Source organism: Ornithodoros turicata, chromosome 3 (assembly GCF_037126465.1).
Source record: "Ornithodoros turicata isolate Travis chromosome 3, ASM3712646v1, whole genome shotgun sequence".
Classification (NCBI taxonomy): Eukaryota; Metazoa; Arthropoda; class Arachnida; order Ixodida; family Argasidae; genus Ornithodoros; species Ornithodoros turicata.
The window spans coordinates 13,040,627-13,057,087 of record NC_088203.1 but is presented as its reverse complement, the minus strand read 5'-3'; the positions used below and the strand labels follow the sequence as shown (position 1 = coordinate 13,057,087).

The window sequence follows — 16,461 nt, the reverse complement described above, 5'->3', positions numbered from 1 at the left end:
AATATCAGCAAAGAGAGCTATTTGTGACAACCTATTTGTCCTCCTATTATAATCCCCTCCAGCAGGAGAAAAAAGATGAGCTTTCGTGGAGCTCTGACAAGTGTTTGGATATACCGGGGTCATTCACTACCCCAGTTCCAAGCAGAAATATACAGATTCTTATTTCTCGTCACAGTGTCACAGATGTGGCTTATTTCATATACCTTTCGTTTCACCCGAAAATTCCCCCAGGACATATCAAACCGATATCGTATCGCGCGATTTCTAACAGAGTTCGTGTGTGTAAACAGCACCCATTTCCCTCCCTCCCCCAAATTTAAAAAATCATAAAACCTGAAAATAAAGAACCCTGCATATACATAATCAACATTTCTTAGAATGTAATGTTATACCATCTTTGAAGGTTCTTCCGTCAACAGATATTGTCTTATGCAACATCAAACAGACGACAACCACTTTTCTAAAACCATATATTCTCTTAAACGCCGGCTATTATAGCTGCACGCGTACACTATGTACATGCGTAGTGCATCGTCCCACCTCTAACGTTCAAACAACAGTGGACACCTTGTCCGCAAAGAAGAAAACGTGAACTGTACATAGCGTGAAAGTGACTAGCACTATTGACATTTCCGATTTACCGAACGAACTATGAATGAAACATGAAGTTCCGATGGATTGCAGGGATGATCACAGGGTCGTTAGCACACATCACTGAGCGACAAGCTTCAGGTCCTGCTTCATTTTCCTCAGTTCGAACATGAGCATCTTTCGACGAATAATCTCGGTCTTCTGTTGTTCGATGTAAAACCTCTTGTGTTCGATTAGCATGTCTGCTTTTGCAGAAGCCTTCCTCTTTTCCTCGAAATGGTACTCAGCGATGGCCGTCGCCTTTTTCGTCTCCTCCGCGGACCGAATCCTCTCCTGGAGATAGAAGTCGGCTTCAGCCCTCAACTTTTTCTGTTCTTCCTCAAACTTCTTCCTTTCTTCCGCCATCCGCTGCGTCTCGGCGATGGCTTTCCGCTCTTCAGCCTCGAGCTTCTTTTTTTTAGCCTGCAACAGTTCCAGCTCCACCTTCGCCTTCCGATCCGCAATGGAAGGCGGAGTCCAGGGAGTCGCCTGTCGCTTTCGTGTTAGGGCGAAGCTCTTGGGCCCTGCCCTTGCTTCTGGTGTGCTCGTTGTCATGGGAACCGGAGTTTCTTGAGGCTCCTGCAGTTGGGGTGTCGACTGACCGACGGGAGGAAGCATGGGAGGAGTGTCTGTTGGTGCACTGGGCACCACCATGGGCACCGTATTAGTGACGACTTGAACCAGAGGAGATTCGCTCAAGGTGAGCAGCTGTGCGGTAGCCGCGGATGTTGACGGGCCTGCGAAAGGGGGAATCGTGAAGCTCGTCGTCGCGGATGATGGTGACGGAGGGACTTCCGATACCAGGACGTGTTCTTCTTCTTCTTCTTCCATGGACTCTTCTACGATTTCCTCTTTGATCTGGATCTGAGTGTCTTCCGCCAGGTCGGTTAGGGATCGGACGTCGCTGAGTATGAGGGAGGACGACGGGTCGAGCGCTGCGGATGTGGAAGGTGCGCTTGCGTCTGGGATGTTGGGAATGATGTATTCCCCCTTGTTTTCAGCATAGGAACTGCAAGAAGGAAACAGGGCAAGACATGTAATGTGTGTTACAGCACGAAATGTAATACTGTTAGACAAGGGGTTTATTCTATTCTACTCTCCGCTGATGAAGTTTGGTGCAGCCAGACTTCTCATAGCAGACAAAACATATTGAATGTATGACAGCTTTACATTGTCCCTTTAATTAATTAGAGCTTTGATTTTTATTCCACGTTTGTCGGATCATCTTTGATACTAGTTCTGAGTTTCAACTTTTTTTTTTTAGATCATAGGCAGCACAGTTTTTGTGCACACGAAGGCATTATCATTGACAATACAATTATGGATATGCATTATGGGCAGTGAACTAAGTGCTCACAACAATTTGAGAATTCGAATGGAGTCACGTTTCAGGAATATCTTGCGGGAACTTAGTTTGATAGTTGATATTCTCTGTGGTTAGAGTGCTGGGAGCTTGAGGCTTTGACACAACACTGAAAAATATCTAATCTTGGGGTCTAATCTTAACTAAGGGTCTAAATAAGAGTCTAATCCTGGCATCAGTGAACTCAACACCGATGTTCCTGGTAACATTTGAGGGATGTGGACCAGTGTGAAATTACAACAAAGTGATGTTAGAATGAGTATGCAGTCTGGCACTCAGTCAGTCACCCAGGGTGAGCAATTTCGTACGACTCAGTAGTTGCGAATTCCGATGTGCAAACTTTTTTTGCCATTGTTACCAATATATCACGGGGAGCATGGCGATTACAAATTTTTTAAACGTTACTGCACGTTCAGTTCGCTGCAATGCTACATATTTGATACTCTCTAAGAAAAATAGGTGTAATTGTAGTCTTTTGGGGGAAGAAATGCGTGGTAATCTATGTGAAGCTTAAAGACGAGTTGCAGTGCTCAGGAGGAAATTCGGGGGACTAAAATCTAGCGGACGAAAAGCTGTAATTACTCCTCAGTTTGTTTGTTGGTCGCATATAATAAAAATCGCTATAACAGCGCTAAAAACAAATACGGAAACGCACACAAGGGACGCCCTGGTTTGTTTCTTTCTTGGAGCGTGCGTCATATGACCTCGTCTGGAAACAGAACAGCTTATCACCAGGACGTACACAGAGAGATAACACAGACTTCAGCACCACGCGGGTAAACAACACCGCGCTCAGCGGCGTCGTTCGATAAAAGCAAGCCACATCCCCCCCCCCCCCCATCAACCTTTTAGTTACCTTGCTTTACGAATACCATGGCGTTCTCTAAAGCGATGGATCCACCCCGTTCCAACTGACACGCTCACAATACCCAGCTCGTCCGCGAACTGGCGTGCCTGACTCAACATGATCGGGCCCGTCAGCGTCATTCCCAGTGCCTGAGCATCTTCGCACCACTGGAACAGCTTCTCTTCGAGTTCCTCGTAGGCACGAACGCGAACCCGCTTCGCACCGCGGCTCGTCCGCCTCGCAGCGTTGACTTCAATGGCGTCCTTGTTCTTGAGAAACGTACTGAGCGTGCTTCTCGGGATGTTGAACGCGTTCGCGACCGCAGATTTCTTCTGTCCGCTTTGAACGTGACGGATAACTTGGAGCCGCTCCTCGTAGTTCAACGTGGCCCTCTTTTTTCCGCTCATTTTCACCAGACGAGCTGAGCGCGTCGTTATAACGAACTGTACGCAATGGCCGTCGCTCCACGCGAAGGTTATTTACGGAAGCATGACGCACGCGATTGGCTGTCGCGGGCTCCTCGCGCTCCTTTCCCCTTTCAAGGCGCTGCCCTTTCTCTCATCCATACTTCGAACTGTTTTTTTTTCTCTCGTCGTTTCGCCAGGAAAGAATTATCCCGTTGTCACGTCGGGTCGTCTGCCGCTGTGGGCGCAGTGTGGTATTGAAATTCGATATAGGAGTAGTTCGAACTGCGCGTGTTCGTTTTACTGAAGATACCGCGCTTAAACGTGTGGACCAGTTTGCGCCGTTTTTCACTGCCTACGCGGAATTTAGGGGGAGCGACACCCTTCAGCCGCTATTGTTCGATTTGCGCGAAATACTGTTTGACTGATATCTTCCAGTGATTACAGGCTGTTAGTGAGAATAGGTTTTCGGTAAGGGTCTTAGAAACTCTCCTATCACGCGTAGAATATGAAAAAAAAAAAAAAAAAGAAAAATGCATTTCGTACATTGTTCGCTTTTGCGAGCACTCACAGAATCAAGTTTCTACGACGTGAACGGGAATTCGAATTTCATTAACAATATTTCGTCTACGCAGAGCCACCTAAATGTTTTTTGCAGAAGTGCTATTATGCACGTAACGAAATGAGACCGTCACTAACTACTTCCAACCACGCAGGGGAACTCTTGCGCACTCTCTCGAATACCTTGCGTGGCTGAAGGTAGTTACTGACGGTCCCGTTCCATCCAGTGTATAATCGCACTTCTGCAATCCCACCTCGCTCAAGTCTACCCTTTCCCCCGAATGTACTATATCACTACGCAGAAGTACCTAGTATCTCGCCTCGCTCAAAGGAGCTTGGTTTCGTCCCAAAGCCGATCCGTCGTGATGAAAAGTCCTCGTTCTTTATAGATGGGGATGCAAAATTTCCGTAAATTCTGAACTGCTAGAAAAAAAAAAAAGAAGAAGAAAAAAAAGAAAAAAAAAAAACACATACTAAATATTTGGTCTTATACGATGTGAATTGATTAGCGGACATTAAAGGTCTAATCATAACGTAATATAGGTTTTATTTGTTTAGCACAAAAAAAAAATATATATATATATATATCAAATATAGAAAGTTTATGTAAGTGCATAATCGTCGGCGCAGATGTTTGACTAGAACTAGAGACTGTATAAAGTAATGTTCGGAGATACAAAATTCCTAGTTGATTCTGACTTACTGACATAAGAGAAAGGCTGTCTCAGATTTGTTTTTACAAAGAAAAGAAAAGGAAAACAGGAGAAAAACCAACTTTCCATTGTGCAGTGACCCAAGACATACAAGAATACCACGCAGCACACACTATATAAATAAAAAGTGGAATGGCTTTCAATTGGTACAGCTCAAGAAGTCATATGTTTTGACTGATATCTTGACCTTGTTTATGCATTATATTTTGCCAGAACCTTGTAGTATTTTTCATTTTCGGGATTGGGAATTTCGGGCTTTTTTTTTTCCCGACGTCCGAGGAAAAGACGCAGTTTTTCCCCCCCACAATTTTTTTTCTTTTCCTTTCCCGAAGCCTCGCATCTGTAGGCAAGGACGCACCAAGACACAAGAGCCCTATAGTGACTTGAACTATAATAGCTCTCTAATAAAACTTCCTATACAGTATAACCAGTACAACTAACTCACTGAGTGAAGACTTTGTAATACGACTCGATGAATAAATTCATTCAGTGGCATTTTCTAGTTAATAACGCGCACGTATCGCCCTTCCCTTATCATTACAAGATACCAGAACATACAGGTTACTACCACCCGCCGTCTCTCTCACTCGGAAGAATCGATGGAGCACGCCCTATTTAGAAATGGCAATCGCTGTAGCCGAACCGCGTCGCGCTCAACTCACCTCTTGAGGAAATCTCTGTCCACAACGTTCCAATTGACAATGCCGTGCCGGTCTTTGAACCTCTGAATCCAACCGCCTCCCGGCTGAAAATCTCCCCGCCCGAGCTCCTTGGCCAAGCGGGTCGCTTCCGCTGCCAGTATGGGTCCGCTCACCGTCTCGTCGCGTGCTCGCATGTCCACAAACCACTCGAACAAGGCGTCTTCCACGTCCTTTAGCGCAGCTTCTCGAATGCGTTTCCTGCTGCCGGGCTGGCTTCCACTGCACGCCGACTCGATGAATTTCTCCCCTTTCTTCAAAATCGTCGAGATGGTGGACTGCGGAAGGCCGTGTTTTCTGGACAGGTGAACAACTTTGGCACCTTGCTGAGCTTCCATGATGATATCGCACTTGGTGTGCAGGGAAATCGCTTTGCGTTTCTGCCCCGGCGCCATTTGTAAACGACGTAGTAACCGTATTCGCAATGGCGGTGTGACAATCTTTTTCTTTTTTTGTCCCGCGCCTTCCTTCTGCCGTGCTTGCAGGCTACCTATTGGCAGCTGTGCAAGGTCACGTGGCGAGCAGAAGCGAATGGGGCGATATCGTTGTAGCGAGGCCACGCGGGATAGAACGAAGGGACGCCGAGAAGAAAGGGGCCGGTTCCATTCTGAGCTGGCAGGGAGGGCGCATCGTTCAAACCGGTATCGCGGAAGTTGCTGTCTTGCGCGCGCGCCAACTCGGAGTGCTTTGGTGGGCGTAAAACCTAGTAACGGGATTAGAGATGCGAGTATCCTTCCGCTTTTTTTTCCTCTCGGCGCCAGAAGAACTGTGCTAAATTTCCGATCCCCCCCCCCCCCAAAAAAAAAGAAAAAGTTCTGGCAAAATGTGATGCATAGCCGAGGCGAATGTACCAACAGAACACATATATCTTATTGAGTTAGATCAAATAGAAGCTATTCCACTTTTTATTTATCTGGTGAACGCTCCTACTCTTGTAAGTGTTAGTCACAAGTTTATCTCTAGTTTCTTTCATTGTTTTAAAATTCCTCCTGAAAAGAAAATCCGAGAGGGTCATTCTTTCAGCAAGTCAACATTACTGCGATGATCGACCAATTGATTTAAAGAAAAAATTAAATAGAGATTACCGGGAATTTTGCATCTGCGTAACAACCTTATGCATTTGCTAGTTTTAGTCATGGTAATGGTTCCATTGATGATCAAAGCTTGTTATATTTTGTATTTGTGTGCCAAACAAATAAAACATACACTTATCATTAAAAACACTACTAATCTCGGAAGTTGTGATGTTGTTGTTCAAAAATGAAAATTTCATTTTTATTTTTATTTCTCTAACTATAGAGGAAAAAAATGTGAAAGACAGTCTTTTCCCACCAGTTCAAACCTTATGCAAATCTTGCATCTCTAAACGAGTCGAGAATAGAGTCTCGAATTCCTCGAAACAAACGACTGAATAGGAATCGCGGTGAGAGGACTGTTGGGACCGATTTTTTACCGATACTATTGCGTCATCACTTTTTTGGCTCCAATTAAACAAATTCGTCCCGTTAAGTTGCCCATGTTGGGATTACGAATATGACACTAGGGCAATTATTGCAACAAAGACGCCACCCAGGCTGAATTTCGCGCGTGTGTGCACCTGTGAGCACGTAGTACATAAAATTAATTGGGATGCAAAAGCAGAACCGCGACGTAATTGCACTGCATCAATGTTTGCAATGTACAACACTAGAACAGTACCTTGAAGACTTCAACTGTTACAACCAGAATGGCATGGACGAAACCAAATTTAGATTTCGCGCAATTTCTATTACCCTTGAGAGCACATTCAACCCCAGCATTCTGGTGGCGTATGTGAACGCGACAGTACGGTTATATCTATTCGTCCATTTTCTTACGAAAAAAAAAAAAAAACAACAAAAAACAAAGTGCAATCAGCAGACGATCAGTGCGAAGCAGATGGAATCACGACGCGTCTCTCAAAGCTGTCGTCTGCCGTGAAGCTACATTATAGCTCGATCTTGCATATGAAGACATGTCGTAGTTTCTGGCACGACAAGCGTGACATTGCAGGAAAAAGAAAAGCGCATCAAAGTGGCACGCAGAGTAAACGCCGTCCAACTCCGAAACTGTACTTAGAGTCATATTGGCCATAGCAACACGAATAAACGAACCCATTTCATAAAAGTAATTTTTGTTGCACAGGGATCAGACGGTAACTTTCTGATATGCATTTGTGCGCAAAATCGGCGTCTGCCAATAGCCATGAAAGATCTCCCTTAATTAGGCGACAGAATGCCAGGCCAGTTATTCTAAATGAGACAGATTCCCCGAGTGAGAACAAACAATTACGGATTCCATACAATCAGGACCGCTCAAAATAACATAAAAATATCTGTGCCTGCCAGGGATCGAACCTGGGACCTTCCGCGTGTTAGGCGGATGTGATAACCACTACACCACAAGCACGTCTGGCAAAGGTCGCCACGAACAGAGGAGCAAGTCGTCTGTTTTCGTTGCTTGGTTACGCCGTACGTGGGTGCGGCTTGCTTCCAGCCGAAACACAAATGCCGTAACAAACCAATGTTGCAGGCCATCTAATCTGCTTTTGTTCCGCGGAGTAGAACAAAAACAGTTGTGGACGGAAAATTAACACTTGCATCAAATAATGTGCCGTCCGCAGAGTCGCCTACATAAACAGGAGCATGCACGACATCACGTGACATAATATCCCGTCCCCTCCCCTGGCATCGACCCGCGGGCGGCCCTCGTTCTCTCTCCCACACTTACGACAACCCCCTCCGGCACGAGAAAGCGAAAGAGGGAGAAGAGAGAGAGTTTCGCCCCCGTTCCGCTCCCTGCGCCATTCCTCTGTCGTCTGCAATGTTTTGTGATATGTGGTAGAACGGAAGCTGTGAGTCGTATCTGCTTGTGGCCGTTCTGCTGTCACAGAACTGATATTGGACCCTACTTCTTCTAAAGCTTTTTTGCATGCAGCGGCGACAATCGTGGGACACTGTGACCATCTTTCACCGGTAATTATCAAGTTCTCAAAACGTGGGTTGCTCACACTCACCGTCGCGGCCTTCTCAACGCCAGCATGCTTCGTAGCAGCGGAAAAAATGACCACGTGATCTTCGGTTGTGCTTCCTCTGGTATCCCGTCACGTATTCCTTCTTCTATCTTCCGTTGTATCTTTACACAGCGATCCATTGCGTTCCGCCATTTCTTGGCACATTCTTCAACTGCGCGGTAAGAGAATTATCAGTTGTCGAGAAAAACAAGGCCCGATTTGCAGACGTAAAGACCACGTCGTAGAGTTATCATCTCATTTTTCTACGTAAGAGAAATCGTGCTTGGCTTACCGGGCAAGTCGAACTCCTGGGCGATGATTTTCCAGTTTGCTTCTTTCAGGGCAGAATCCTTGTAATCGGGCGAAGATTTGTTGTACAAGGACGGAAAATCTTTTATGCGTTCTAGGAAACGCTCCATAGGAAAACCTCGGATAGCCATTTTTGTGTCACGGTCTTTGTTCTCGGGACAGCGAGCCGCAACGCGTTACACGGCACGTTTCCGGCTTAGGGTTAGGAGGAAAATCCGGTTTGCGGCACGGCAACTATTTATCCGTCTAGTAGACGGCAGCCAAAGCCAGATCCACAGATCGGGCATTTCGGAAGTTGCCACGCCGAATCAACACGGCGCTGTCCTCTTCCGTGTCAGTCGAGTGTTGTAAAACATACGTCGCGTGGTTTTTGTGGGGCCTTTCTTGTCTTGTAAAGACAGCTTACCACACTAGTTGACCCGTGCTTCGCTGTAAACAACGCTTTACGACACGGCTCAAAACGCAATATACTGACAATCCGCATTCGAAATAAAACGTGTACAAACCTTCCAAGTTGTGCCATGGCGTACGCACAATTTTTCACGCCTTCGATGGAACCTGAAATGACAAAATATTGAGAATAAACACACCAACGACGAATGGTAAGTAACCATCATGCATGATACCATGAGAACATGGTCTCATGGCGTTGCATGAGGACATAAAAAAAAAAAATATATATATATATATATATATATATATATATATATATATATATATGAGGCACGGTTAACGCTTGGATTTAACGCGAATTACAGCTGCTGAGGGACGGTGTGGACACCTTGGCCGCTACATTGTTGACAAATGGTGATTAAAGAATTTCACAACATTGTTTCTAGTGAGTGTATTTTATAATGTAACGAAGTTGCGTAGGAACGCGTTGGTGGCTGTTTGTCGACCCTTACGAGGCTTTGCTTCTGCCTCGGCCGCTTTCTGTTGGACGGTGCGCCCTCGGTTAGCTTCCGGCTCGGTGGCTTTCACCTCGGGGTTGGCCCGTTTCTTACGCTTGGCTGCTGCTTCAGCTGCTTTCACTTCGGGGTTGGCTCGTTGTGTTCGCTTCACTTGTACTTGGGCAGCGTGATAAGTAGCGTTCAACCGAGCTCGTCGCATCCATTCTCGCTGCTTGGCTCGGCGCCGTTCTTTGGAGGCGGCCCGTTGTGCAGGCGATGCCTTGGGACGTCCCATCCTGTCCTGACTAGATAATTCGGATGCCTAGGCAACGCATCCCACAGACAAAAAGGAGGGAGAGATCACACCACACGCACGAACGCAAAGCCGATGGGGAAGTGCGTTGAGGAGGAGGGTTCTGTGTCAACATCGCAAAGCACGAACAGCTGCCGCTGCAAAACAGAAAACAAGCAAACACTCATTGCGTCCGAGCATCTTCATGATTTTTCTTTACATTTCCATGCTCTTTTCCCTTTAGAGCCGGCTGTTTCTTTTTTTCCTACTCCTTCGTCTCTGCAGCGCCAACAGCAGACGACAGCCCCCACCAGCTGAGCATGCGCGGCGGCGCTTCCCCGAGATACGTATTGTCCGACATAGATGGCGCCACGCGAACCATAAACGTAGGGAGCCTGCATGACAGCGTGGGAGACAGTCGCCGCATTCGTGACTGTTGAAATGAAATGTTATATAAGCCGACAACGGCTAGATGAGGGTCCTCACGACATTACTGTTCATCGTGAATACCCAATCGTTCCATTACTCTCGAGCACTGAAACGTCGACGGGACAGCCAGAATAACCGTGGTGCTAAGTATGACAACCTCAAAAATACGTCGTCCTTCGATCACGGAGCTGCCAGTCTGAGGCGCTTGATTGCAAGCATCAAATGATGGAGTTGGATCTGACGCGACGTTTGAATTGGTCAGAGCGAAAACGGCGACCGAGCCAACGGGACCGTCATTCAGTGATGCCTGTGTCACTCTGTGCCTGACTTCGATATAGGTGGGGTGCATTTGCGTAAGCCGGTTCACCAGAAAGAGCGAAAAACCACAGGTAAAGCTATGGTGTGACGTCATATGCACGCCACCTATATTCGACGCCACAACACACACACACAAAAATAATAATAATAATGTACACACGAAAATTCCGTTCTGCTTTCTCTTCGTAATGGTACTACCTGCGTCAAAATTGGTTGCTGAAACAAGGGGTACGAAACTCTCCACAGAAAATATATGGGGGCGACGAGCTGGCATGCCCTCGTAAAACATTTTTACACCGTTGTTGGGCAGTGGCATCTTCCTGCTCGCAGCAGAAACTGAAAAAATGCATCTTAAGAGAGAGAGAGAGAGGCCACAGAAAGCAGAGCACCGTCAACATCAAATGCAGGAGTTGGATTATACGCGACGACTGAACGGGGCTCCGGTCTTCAACTCTGACATAACGAGTGTTATCGTTATACGTATTTAAAGTTCGCGCGGTCCAAAGCCGTTTTGGGTAGGTTCGCGCAAGAGCTCCTGGCGAATCACGATCATACATATGTCGGCACAGTTCCCTTGGGAAGTCGGCCCAGGATGCACATTACCCCAGAGTGTTAGTGGTGACGTTGGTCACCTCTGTGAGGCCGGCAACGGCGGGCTCTTTCAGCAGTGGTACCACCACCACCATCATCACCACGAGCGAAGTGATGGGGTTAACGACACAAGCGCTCGTACCAGCAGGACTGTCATTCAGAGATACGACATTACATAAATAATTTGAACTAGCACAATATGGACTTTTCAGACCCAAGAGCACTCTGCCACGTAAGTTCATCAATTCCATCCTCCTCGCGCTTTCGCTTTCCATACACGTCACGTTCTCGAGTCATCGCACACAATGGCTGGTTTTCAAGTTGAGAAGTGGCGCTACGCATGCTGGGCCTTCGAACTTCCGGTTCGAAATTTCGCTCCCATTTCAAACAAGGCAAAACTTTATAAGCTCTGGCTTAAACGACAACCAAGACGGAGTTCGCCTGGGCACGCCTGCCCCGCAAAGAAGACGCTTCACATAACAAAGCTAACAAGCGACATTCCAGATATCGTGCAAGAAAATAAGAAAATGTACAGGTAATCGTTTTCGTGTATGTAATCGTTTTCCTTTTAGCTTGGGAGGATGCTGTGACTTTAGTGATATTCTTTTCGTATTACAAGTTGATAATGTTATCACAGCCACAATTCAGCATGGTATGTTACATAGCACGGCATTTGGTGACAAGTGAATTAGTTGAATTTTCGTTTACGCTGACAATATTTTTTCAAAGGCGCAGAGATCCCAGGGTACGCGATACATTTTATATCCTTCTTCCGCAGAATTAGTGAAGTTAAACGTTGAACGTCCGCTTATTTTTACGTTGAGATCACGCTGACGCTACACGACTCCAGCACCAGCACAACTTAGAACCGGAAGCGTAAATCCACCTGACATTGCAACTTCCTTTACGTCAGTTTCACAGGGAGTCGCAAACCACCCATCTTCTGCAAAGTAGGTTGCCAAATGTGCAGCGCGCACAAGATTGATACAGTCAGGGGCGGATCCAGACCATCGGTTTGGGGGGGGGGGGGGGGGTTCTTTGTCGGAGCGCGTAGCGGGGGATGGGGGAGAGGGAAATCCAATGTATAAACTGACGTTTGTGGGGGCGATTGCCCCCCCTGGATCCGCCACTGGATACAGTCTCCGTCTCCACGCTGCGCATCCTGCGCATTCCGCGGGAGGATACCGGCAAGAATTTTCCGTGCGGCTTTCCCTACGTAACACCAGGTGGCGACATGGTTTACAAACAAATGACGTCAGATGGTACGACAGCGCCGCCAACTTGGTAGACTGGAACTAGTATAGCAAAAAATCGGTGTCACAAGAAGGCTACGTTTCAATATAGTTTTTCATATTGTAAGGTGTTTATGCAATTCCTTGCATATGATTAGTTGCATGGCCTTGTTCAGCTCCATTCTACGGTAACCCTATCTTTTCGGTAGCCCTTTCTAAAGACGGCTCTTTCATTTTCAGCAGCCTGAAGGGCACGAGTTTCCCCTGGAGTGCACGTGGTGTCCCCATACAGAGCAAGCGTGAACTACGTCATAATACGTCATTCCGCACAGGATTTCCGCGTTGACTTGCGAGAGGATGCAACCAAGCCTTGGGTGGAGCCCTCTTTGCTTTCTGCGGTGGACCCGGAACGCGAATGAAGTCACCAAAGCGACTAAAAACGTGACCTCATTTGTGCGTATACCACTAATACAAAGAAGCGACCCTTGACCTTCGTAGAATACGGCTTTGTGAATCGACGGTGTCCTCCATCCGAGCTGTTTCGGTTTCGCTATGTCTATGTGTAACAACGTCACGATTACGTCACGGTGACGTTTCTTCGGTGTCTATACTTTTCCGAAACATTTTTATGGTTATTCCTGAACACGGTCCTTCCCTGCTCGCAGTAAAAATTAAAAAATACGTCTTCAAAGAGAGGCCACGAAAAGGATGCATTCCCCCCATTTTTGCGAGGCCACAATTGAAAAAAAAAAGATAAAAAAATAATAATAAGTAAAAAAATCCTACCCTAAGCATAATGCCTAAGCCCAGGGCTACTTGCATATCGGCTTCCTCTTTGCAACGAGACTACCAGCGTTAAAAGCTGTCGTTCGGCTGGCGAGAAAATTAATAAAATATACACCACAGAAAATGCATGGGGACCGGTATGCCTGCTTAAAAAGTATTGGCGATCAATGGCATTAGTACGACGGAAATGCTATAGCATTCTCACGTTGACGTCGTTTTCGCCGTACCGCTGCGGCCTCTGCTTGCCTCCTCGCAGGGTCTGCCTCACGTTTGCGGCGCTTCGCCTCAGCTTCGGTCACTAAACGGCGTTGCCTCTCTTCGTCTGTTTCAGAAGCACGCTTCTGTCGTTTCTGTTCAGCTGCCTTCGCCAAACGACACTTTCGTTGTTCCTCTGTTTCGGCTTCACGACGTCGCCGCATAGCCTCGGCATTTTTTCGGCGACGCTCTTGTGAGCGGTCATGTACACCGCTCGTAGAAGGGACCACATCCATTTCATAAACCACATACAACACACCCACGTCTCTACACATATCCGAACGTGCCAAGGAGCGAACGCCAACTACACAGCCAATTTTGGCTTCGTGCCAACCTCTCCTCCTCCGCGTGACGTCCTTTCCACTCCTCTGTACACCGACGGACGACACCGGACGACCGTTTCTGTCGAGAAGTGCTCAGCATGATCGTTTTCATGCAAAGTGGACATGCCGCAAAGTCGTGTATCCTTAGGATACACAACTCGATGGGGAAAGGATGGCGAAATCACTTTGCATCAGTTTCCGCGCAACGCGGAACCAAGAAATCGTTTTTGTGTGTTGGAATAGTTTTGATCAGTTAAACGGAAAGATTCCCTGACATCGCCTTTTTGAGATTCTCTCATACGATACCTGTGTACAAATAAACGACCACGGTGCACGGTAGCTAGTCAGCGCTGTTTTTCAGAAACGCCACGATCAGAGAGCTCGCATAAGGTGAAGTAACTGTGTGATTCCAGTGACTTTGTACGCCTGCGCAGTATCAGCAGTCAACTGTCTCGGCGAATATTTAATGAACTACAATGGGATTGTGATCAACGGCATGTTTAGTGGCTGGGCTGTCCAGTTGTCAATGTGCGGCGCGAACGGAAGTTGTATACCGTTCATAAACAACTTCGTCTTGTAGCACACTTGTCCCATTCTTTCAGAGCCCTAAATTATTTCGGGAATTGCGAAAAGAGAAGAGTCAAGAGCGGTGCAGCGGTACAGTCCGATGTCGCACTTGCGGAAAGCATTCACACGGCTGCATGCATTCAGTGTGTTTTTCCCACACCAACCCCGCGCATGCGCAGATGGCGCCTCTTGTTTGTAAACAGTAAAGTTGTGTGTTGAAAGAAAAGTAGGACCAAAGGTCGCGTCCCTTTCAGGGAACATCGTAATCCCCTCAAGACGGTGGCTTTCGGGCGTAGTTCAACTCTACCAAATTGGTGGCGCTGTCGAACACTATGGCGTCATTGGTTTACAAACAGGAATAGGTATATACGCCGCTTACGTTGCCACCGGGCCGTCTCAAGGGACAAGCGCGGGGCCTGGTGGTGTGAACCGATGCAGGGTCTGGTATAGAAAATAATGCAACCGCAAAAAAAAGAAAAAAAGAAAAAAAGACAATTGATGTTGTTAATGCGGCAGAAATGCGTTAGCATTAAATGTAGTATGTATCTTTTTCGTTTTATACTTTTTCTTATCATTCCCGCCATCATATTCCCGCTTACGTCGCTTATACTCCGCTGCCGCTGCTAGACGGCGCTACCGGTCTCAGCTTTTCGCTTCTGACGCCTTGCCTCCGCCGACACTGCTAAACGACGTCGCTTCTCTTCTTCAGTCTCGGATTTTCGCTTCTGACGCATTGCCTCAGCATTTGCTCGCCCGTGGCGCTGGATGGCAGGATTCCCAGAGAGCCGCTGCCGCTGTCTCCGAAGACGCTGCTGCTCGGCACGACGTGCTCGGCGAGCTTCTGGGTCGTCGAAGGCACAGACTCCATCGTAGTCCACACACGGCGTACACTACCTTCAAGACTTATACTGACGCATCTCAGCGCACAGATACGCCGCCGTTTAGAAGACTATCTGAGAACGTTCAACACACGTCGGACCACGCCGCCCACCCACTATCCACCTGTATCACTGCGTATGACTATCACTAATCAGCAATTACCACTATTACTATCGCCACTATGATTACTACAATCTATTTTTCATATGTAACACCCTCTGTCTCAACTTGAGGAGCTTGAAGGTTCTAACGCATTAAATACGTTATTGCACTGGAAGCAGCAGTAGCGGCGACATCACGCTGTGCTTCTGAGCCGACGTTTTTCGGCAAGCGTAGCCGGTCACCCCTTCGGCAGCAACGGCAGTGCGCTTTGCACTGCGGTGGTCCGCTTCACTCGTTGTCGAGAATTCCCCAAGAAGTCACCGGCGTTGAGCGGCCCGACGCTACCCCTCTTCCCCTGCACATTGGCGCGCTTTTCAGGTAAAAATAAATACATAAATAAAATAAAATTTAAAAAATCGTAACACATTTCACTGGTGCCACGATAAATTCTGTTAGAATGCCATAAATATTAATATTACGGCGAGAATTAAGGTGCTCCACTGTATCATAACTTTTGTTGCTGCATTGCTGCTGCTTCCGCCACTTGCGGAGAAAACTGGCGCAGTCTGTTGGACGGAGAAGGAACTACAGCCTCCCTTCATTCAGGGGTGTTTGGCTCGAACGCTCCCGAAATATCGCGGTTGTTTCGTTGGTTGCTCGCCGTCGATCTGAGTTGGCGCTGTGAGAATTTTAATCTATGATCAGATAAGAGGAGGACGACATCTCGTGTCTGTTCTTGGAGTTCGGGTGGACAGCCGATACAACTGCATGCAATCTCAAGCAGCAACAAGTGTGGGAGTACCCGCACCTAGAGATGCAAAGCCCCGAAAAAAAAAAACGGACATTTTTGGGGGAAATCGGTTTCTTTCGAGTTTTTCCTCGTCTCTAAAAAAATTGCCAAAAATTGCCAGGCGGCAAAATTCGAAAATGTAAATTTTCGTGCCTTTGATGCGTTCCAACCCGCCAACAGTGCCTTGGGTGCCTCTAATCCGCCAACAATTACCCACTTAGAGCTCCGTCTGGCCACTCCATGCGATCGCCATCGCGTTCACATAATGTCGGAGTCCTGGTCAGTGTGGACGGGTTGTTAATTACCTATCACTGAGTAGACAGCAGTCTCATGGGATGCTCTGCTCTGTGCATAGAGGATGAACACTACTAAAGCTTCTAGCTCATTGTATGCTGTGGTTTGGCCGGCAATGGTACGACTCAATTTTTAAATCGAATAGAGACGCAGTAAC

At 47.1% G+C, this 16,461-nt stretch overlaps 3 protein-coding genes and 1 non-coding gene across 16 annotated transcripts in view; 1 reads left to right on the top strand and 3 right to left on the bottom strand.

Annotated features, from left to right (window-relative positions):
* The window catches only part of LOC135388107 (zinc finger CCCH domain-containing protein 18-like), a 67,764-nt gene that overhangs the window by 4,979 nt on the left and 46,324 nt on the right, over positions 1 to 16,461 (top strand). The window lies entirely within an intron of this gene.
* LOC135388109 (THAP domain-containing protein 5-like) overlaps positions 1 to 16,461 on the bottom strand; it is a 32,647-nt gene that overhangs the window by 2,280 nt on the left and 13,906 nt on the right. For 10 of the 11 annotated variants that reach the window (XM_064617443.1, XM_064617439.1, XM_064617442.1 and 7 more), the window contains one exon: positions 9,063 to 9,114. In XM_064617443.1, coding sequence (XP_064473513.1) covers positions 9,063 to 9,114 — 52 coding nt within the window. Of the gene's footprint in view, positions 1 to 9,062; positions 9,115 to 9,461; positions 10,728 to 16,461 lie in introns of those variants that run through there. The other variant, XM_064617440.1, reaches the window with a different exon arrangement.
* Positions 453 to 8,991, bottom strand: LOC135388112 (uncharacterized). Of its 3 annotated transcripts, XM_064617452.1 has the most exons (3): positions 8,540 to 8,991; positions 8,251 to 8,419; positions 453 to 1,639 (listed from the first exon to the last, which is right to left on the bottom strand). In XM_064617452.1, the coding sequence occupies exons 1-3, from the start codon at positions 8,685 to 8,687 to the stop codon at positions 712 to 714; spliced, it is 1,245 nt and encodes a 414-aa protein (XP_064473522.1). In that variant the 5' UTR covers positions 8,688 to 8,991; the 3' UTR covers positions 453 to 711. The 3 variants fall into 3 exon arrangements, with proteins under 3 accessions (XP_064473522.1, XP_064473519.1, XP_064473520.1); XM_064617449.1 differs by lacking the exons at positions 8,251 to 8,419; positions 8,540 to 8,991 and adding an exon at positions 5,181 to 5,955; XM_064617450.1 differs by lacking the exons at positions 8,251 to 8,419; positions 8,540 to 8,991 and adding an exon at positions 2,850 to 3,362.
* Positions 7,571 to 7,643, bottom strand: Trnav-aac (transfer RNA valine (anticodon AAC)). Its single transcript has one exon. It is a non-coding gene; the product is annotated as a tRNA-Val (tRNA).

What these genes read in the sequence shown, in the direction of transcription:
- LOC135388112 (XM_064617449.1), bottom strand. Translation starts at nt 5,611, where the DNA reads ATGGCGCCGGGGCAGAAACGCAAAGCGATTTCCCTGCACACCAAGTGC. An exon ending in GACAGAGATTTCCTCAAGAG is followed by an intron (nt 1,640 to 5,180) that starts GTGAGTTGAGCG and finishes TCCTTCTTGCAG; the next exon opens with TTCCTATGCTGAAAACAAGG.